Below are 6050 nucleotides of genomic sequence, written 5' to 3' on the forward strand. Positions count from 1 at the left end.
GCTGGTGGCGGTCCGGCCGCTGCAGCCGTGAGGGGCCGTGAGGGGCTGCCGCCCCGCGGGGCGCGGCGTGCCGTCCCGTGCGGTGCGGTGCGGTGCGGTGCGGTGCCGTGCCGTGCCGTGCCGTACCGGCGGCATGGGCTGGGTGCCGGCGCAGGGGAGGCTGGCGGCGGGGCTGCTGGTGAACCTGGCCGCTTCCATCTGCATCGTCTTCTTGAACAAGTGGCTGTACGTGCGGCTGGGCTTCCCCAACCTCAGCCTGACGCTGGTGCACTTCGCCATTACCTGGCTCGGCCTCTACCTCTGCCAGGCGCTCGGCGCCTTCGCCCCCAAGAGCCTGCGGGCCGCCCAGGTGCTGCCGCTGGCGCTCAGCTTCTGCGGCTTCGTCGTCTTCACCAACCTCTCGCTGCAGAGCAACACCATCGGCACCTATCAGCTGGCCAAGGCCATGACCACGCCGGTCATCGTGCTCATCCAGAGCCTGGCCTACGGCAAGAGCTTCCCGCTCCGCATCAAGCTCACCCTGGTGAGGGCGGGGGGGGTGGGGGGAGCGGGGGATGCGCGGGGCTGGGGCCGCGCCGAGCCAACGCCGCCGCCCCACGACGCCTCTCCGTCCCGCAGGTGCCCATCACGCTCGGCGTCTTCCTCAACTCCTACTACGATGTGAAGTTCAGCGCCCTCGGCACGGTGTTCGCCACGCTGGGCGTCCTGGTCACCTCTCTCTATCAAGTGGTCGGTACCGACGGGGCCGGGGGGCGCGGGCGGGCTGCGCTGCGGGAGAGGCCGCGCCCCTCGGAGCGGAGCGGGCAGTGCCGCGCGGGGTGCCCGGCGGTCGGCTCTCGCTGCCGGCAGCTGCGGAGTGTCCTTGATCTGCTGACGCACCGTCAGCATCCTTCCGTGGTTCCCGCAGGGGCTGCGCTGGGGCTACGGAGATAGAGAAGGGTCGGGAGGGCGAGGCTGAGGTCCCTGTGTGTGCTTAGCGCCGAGCAGAGGAGCTGAGGGAGGCCTGATGGCGGCTGCAGCTCCTCACAGGGAGCGGAGGGCAGCGCTGAGCTCTGCTCTGTGTGACAGCGACAGGGCCCGAGGGAACGGCATGGAGCTGTGTGAGGGGAGGGCAGCTGGGTTGGGGTTCTTCACCACAATGCGGTGGTATGGCACGGGCTGCCCAGGGCAGTGGGCACGGCCCCGAGTGCTGGAGTTGTGATTTTGGGTGTTCCCATGAGGAGCTGGACTCCTTACAGGACCCTTCAGATTCAGGATATTCTGTGATAATGCCCAGTGTAACCTTCTACTCAGTTGTGGTAGAAGAACACAGAGTGGCTCAGCCCTTTCCGCTGCTGTTTTTCAACACATCAGTCTGCCACAGTTCTAAAAGCAGCCCCCGTACTGCTAATGAGATGATGTCTCAACTTGAGCCCCTTTGATTGCAGTAGGCACAGAGTGCTCTGGAATGTGAGATGACAGACAGTGGTGGTTTGTCCTGTTTGGGGCAGAATGGGAGAGAGAGATGCTGGAGAGTGGCTTCAGGTGGCTGGGGAAGTGATGGTACCTGAGGATTTATTTTTTTAATAGCAAATGTAATTGGAATTCATGTTGCCAACTAATGAGATGTGAAAGGAGGAAAGGTCACCATGTTTGGTAGTCAAATATTTTAATGTAGCTTTAGAAATATTCCTGGCAACAAACAGCACCATTTTTGTCTGTGGAAGTAAATGTATCACTTTGGAAATGAGCATAAGTTGTGCTGCGTTCAAAGAGGCAGCAGTTTAGAAGGCAATATACATGCAAGCATGTTTATATATCCAGAATGTAGTGTAGGAGGCAGCCCTTGCAGTACTGCAACTCTGCCCTGACCAAGGTGCCTCTTTCATAGGCAGGATCTTGAATTTGCCATGAGCAAAGGGGAGCTAGTGCTTTCTTCCCAGCTCTGTTCCTTTTTCATTATCATGAAGTGTAACTCTTCCTGTCAGGAAGGAAGAGAAGGCTGAGGTGCCAGGCGTTTGGCTGAGAGGGGTCTCACTGTGTTCCCTTTCATAGAATCACAGAATCGTTCAAGTTGGTAGGGACCCTTAAAGGTTATCTAGTCCAATTCTCCTGCAGTGAACAGAGACACCTACAACTAGACTAGGTTGCTCAGAGCCCCATCCTGTCTGAGCTTGTCTGAGTGTCTTCAGGGCTAGGTAGACTCAGAAGGCAAATTTCTTCTCACGTGGCTGTGCTCCATGTGCTTGTAGTCACAAAAGACAAATATCTGGTTTGGCAAAGGTGGATGGTAGCACTCACCAGTCTGTCTAAATGGTGTTGTCCGTGTGAGATGAGACGCCCTCTGTGCTAGCAGGTGGTTTGCTTCTGCTCAAATTGTGGGTTGTTTTCCTGATGTTTAACAGCCTTCTCTTTTGGTCTTAGTGGGTCGGAGCAAAGCAGCATGAATTGCAGGTAAACTCCATGCAGTTGCTGTACTATCAGGCACCCATGTCCTTGGCCATGCTGCTGTTCATCATTCCCTTCTTTGAACCAGTCTTTGGAGAAGGGGGCATATTTGGGCCCTGGACGCTTTCTGCCGTGGTAAGGCTTTCATCCACTTTTGTCTGTACTGACACGAAACTGTTTTATTTTTGTTCTTGATGTGTTCCTCTTTCCTGATATGTTGTATCTGAAAGTAAAGGAACTACAGGTATCTAGAGGTGGTCAGAAGTATGTGGGGTTGCTGACTGTGTGCATTAATCCACAGATAATGGTACTGCTGTCTGGTGTGATAGCCTTTATGGTAAACTTGTCCATTTACTGGATCATTGGGAACACATCGCCTGTCACGTATCCTTTGTAACAGTAGTTGCCTTTCCTGTTTCCATATCAATTATGCTAGCATTCATTTGGATTGATTTACTGTGGGAAAACCGGCTTGTGACCTGCCTGCTTTCTCTTATATGATAAAGCTGGGAAAGCACATTCCTTTTTTTTTAGCTTAATTCATAGAACTGTAGGATTGTTATGGTCAGAAAAGACCTCTAAGATCATCAAGTCCAACCATCAACCCATCACTACCATTCCCACTAAACCATGGCCTGAAGTGCCACCTCTAAATGTCTCTTTAACACCTCCAGGGATGGTGATCCTACATGAGTTGAATGTGATACACCTTTGTGTGCCCTGAGCACAGCTAACCAAATTCCTAAACGTTCTCTGTTAACTGCAAATGCCAGTGTGATTTTGTGTAATCCTTAACAGGTGCTTAGATACAACATGTTCGGACACTTCAAGTTCTGCATCACCCTGCTGGGAGGGTGCCTCTTGTTTAAGGACCCCCTGTCTGTTAACCAAGGCCTTGGCATTCTGTGCACGTTGTTTGGCATCTTAGCCTACACGCACTTCAAGCTTAGCGAGCAGGAAAGCAGTAAGAGTAAATTGGTTCAGCGTCCATAAAGCAGGGCTTTCTGGGGCTTAGTAATGTTATGTTGTGAGGGACAACGAGTACTTAAATCTGCATTGATTCTAGAATGCACAGAATTGCCTCATTCATTTAGAACGGTGGCTTTAATTTTACTGCCAGGATGGTTATTCTGTAACTAAAGCAAACAAACTGAATGATGTGAAATGTCAGGGTTCTCCTATCTCACTCTGTCCGATCGTTTTCATTACATTTAAGTGGTAACTTAACAAAGAACCTGGCACGCTTCAAATTGCTGTGGAAATGTTACTGCAATCATTGTATTTTTTGCATACCAAATGAGATGGTGGTGGCTGCTGTTATGAGACAGAGAAATAATGTCACATTTGCGATCATGCCTGTATTGTGATCTGAAGAAACTTGGAGGCACTGTAATGCACATGTTCTGGCTCCTGGCGATGCTTCCTCCCTTTTGTCTGGTAGGTGACAGAGAGGAAATCTCCCACGTTTTGTTGTTGTAAAGAGGGCTCTGAGCTCATTCCTATTTCTTGTATGCTTGACTTGAATGCGCTGACAAATGAGGGGAGACGCTGGAAAACTTGAAGCCCCAGGCCAAGCTGTAGATAAACATGAAGAGAGATCTAAACAGCTATCTTCAGTTTTTCTTCTAACCTGTCAGGGAGTCAGCTCATTCATTAGTGTTTTTAGAAAATACCGCTTCATGACTTTCTCTTTGCCAAAACAAGGCTTGAGGTGAGATGGCGAGCCTGCTAGGATCCCTGATTTCGTGGTGGTCGCCAAATGCTTTGCAGCACATGCAGGTGAGCAGCCGTGCTCAGAATACCCGTGGAGGAACATGGAGAAGGGTCACTGAGCGCGGTGAGATGCAGCCTGGGGATGCGGGCCCTGAAGCGCACTGATGCGGCTGGAGGGCGTGATTTGGGATTGGTGGCTCTGTGCTAATTCAGGAACGCTTTGCCAACGACTTTGTGCCAGTACCAAGCGCTGATGTGACAGCATGGGAGGAAGAAGTTGAGTACTGTTCTATTTTAAATACGACATAAAAAATAAATGCGCTCAGTAAATCTGGTGAAAGCATATGTTCTCTAGATTTGTGAGGTTAGAATTGATTTGCAGTATCTTCTTACATCTTGGGCTTTATTTCGTCTTCATCTACCTCTAGCAGATTTAAAGAGGGGAATTACATGAACACAAACAGGTATGGACGTTTACAACTGTGGACAAAAATATGTCATTCCTAGGAGCTAGGTCTTTGTGTAAGAAACAACATACATCTTCTGAAGAGTAGAAATTACTTATTCTGTTACACAGTTCTCCATTTTAGAAAGAAATATTACTCTGTGTAACCTGAATTGCACTGCAACACTCTGTAACATTTCAGAGTTAGAAATACCTGGATAACTTTACACCTCTACTCTTTCTTAGACATTGTTCTGGTCCAAGGATAAATTTTTGTATACGTTTTTGTAATTCTATAATTAGTTTTAAAATGGAGCCTCGACTGCTGAGAGAGGTGTTCAGGACAGTCTCTAGATGCACATCTTTCAGTAAGTGCTCTGAGAAAGCCATTTGCATTAATTTGTGCTGTGCACAAGTTCTTCTAAAATGTAGACAGGCCATAAAGATTCCTACAGTTTGGGAACGGCGACTGAATTAGAAGTCTGTATGACAGCAGCGTGTGAGATGGGACTGATGTACACATAAAGTGGCAGAATGAACAGAACAAAATGCCTGCAAAGACAAAAGACTCTGTAGGGACAGGAGCAGATCCACAGGAGAAAGCGAGTGGTATTGTGTAAAATGGAACTTTACTAATACAGACTGATTGTGGGACATGTCAGTGAAGTCAGTCACCTATGTGACGTGATTGTTTCCGTATGTTCAGGAACTCTCCCGTGAGATGTACCTATTGTCCCTAACTAATAAAGTATCTTGAACTACTTTTGCCATATAATTCAAAATGTTAACTGTGGGAAGCTTGTGTAATTGCTGGGTAAGTGATCTCTTTATATGTATTGTTTCTTTGGATGCCATGTGTAAGGTGGAAATAAATTTTTTAACGCTTGACTGATCCCTGCATATTGAGGAGAACTGTCCTCGTTTTTCTCATCTCCTGCTTGAACCATCTGTGCTTTCAGAGTGTGTAAAACAAAATAGTATTGCTTGGGTTTCTGTCTGAGTAACTTAAGGGGAATTTGCATGTTTTGGGGCTGAGCTCATGGCACATGAGAAGGGCTGTGTGCCTCCCCTCCCTGTGCAAGATCGTGGACCACACACATATGTATGCACGTGCTTGCACACATACAGGCTGCCTGCGTGCTTTTATTCACCCCCTTCTCAGCATCCCCCCCAAATCCTTTCTGAATGCCCAGTCCCTGCATGTCCTCTCTTCCTTTCTGTCCTGCACAAAGATCCCCAGTGCAGAGGTTCTCTTTCTGGAGATACTGTCTGTGTTTTCCTGACTGCTCAGGCTTCATCCTCATCCCACTGCAGAAATGGCCCTATGCTCTCTGGATGGTGCTCGTGAAGAATGGTGCAGAAAAATCACTGGTACTTATCCAGGGGGAGAGATGCTTGCTCTGGTTTTTACTGCTTTGTTTTCCTGCTAATTATATGTATTTAATTCAGTTTTGACTTTCATCAA

At 49.1% G+C, this 6050-nt stretch overlaps 1 protein-coding gene across 1 annotated transcript; it reads left to right on the plus strand.

The window, feature by feature from the left end:
• The first annotated feature begins 103 nt into the window (after positions 1-103).
• On the plus strand, positions 104-5485 carry SLC35E3 (solute carrier family 35 member E3). Its single transcript, XM_042872595.1, has 5 exons — positions 104-523; positions 619-729; positions 2404-2562; positions 2729-2811; positions 3234-5485. The coding sequence occupies exons 1-5, from the start codon at positions 134-136 to the stop codon at positions 3418-3420; spliced, it is 930 nt and encodes a 309-aa protein (XP_042728529.1). The 5' UTR covers positions 104-133; the 3' UTR covers positions 3421-5485.
• The last annotated feature ends 565 nt before the right edge of the window (positions 5486-6050 follow it).

This window comes from Lagopus leucura, unplaced genomic scaffold (assembly GCF_019238085.1).
Source record: "Lagopus leucura isolate 7727_CA_CO unplaced genomic scaffold, USGS_WTPT01 Super-Scaffold_100008, whole genome shotgun sequence".
NCBI lineage: Eukaryota > Metazoa > Chordata > Aves > Galliformes > Phasianidae > Lagopus > Lagopus leucura.

Bases quoted from the DNA above. Each gene is read 5' to 3' on its own strand.
- SLC35E3 (XM_042872595.1), top strand. From the start codon at position 134: ATGGGCTGGGTGCCGGCGCAGGGGAGGCTGGCGGCGGGGCTGCTGGTG. The intron at 524-618 runs GTGAGGGCGGGG...TCCGTCCCGCAG, and splicing joins TCCGCATCAAGCTCACCCTG to GTGCCCATCACGCTCGGCGT. The intron at 2,563-2,728 runs GTAAGGCTTTCA...ATTAATCCACAG, and splicing joins CCTGGACGCTTTCTGCCGTG to ATAATGGTACTGCTGTCTGG.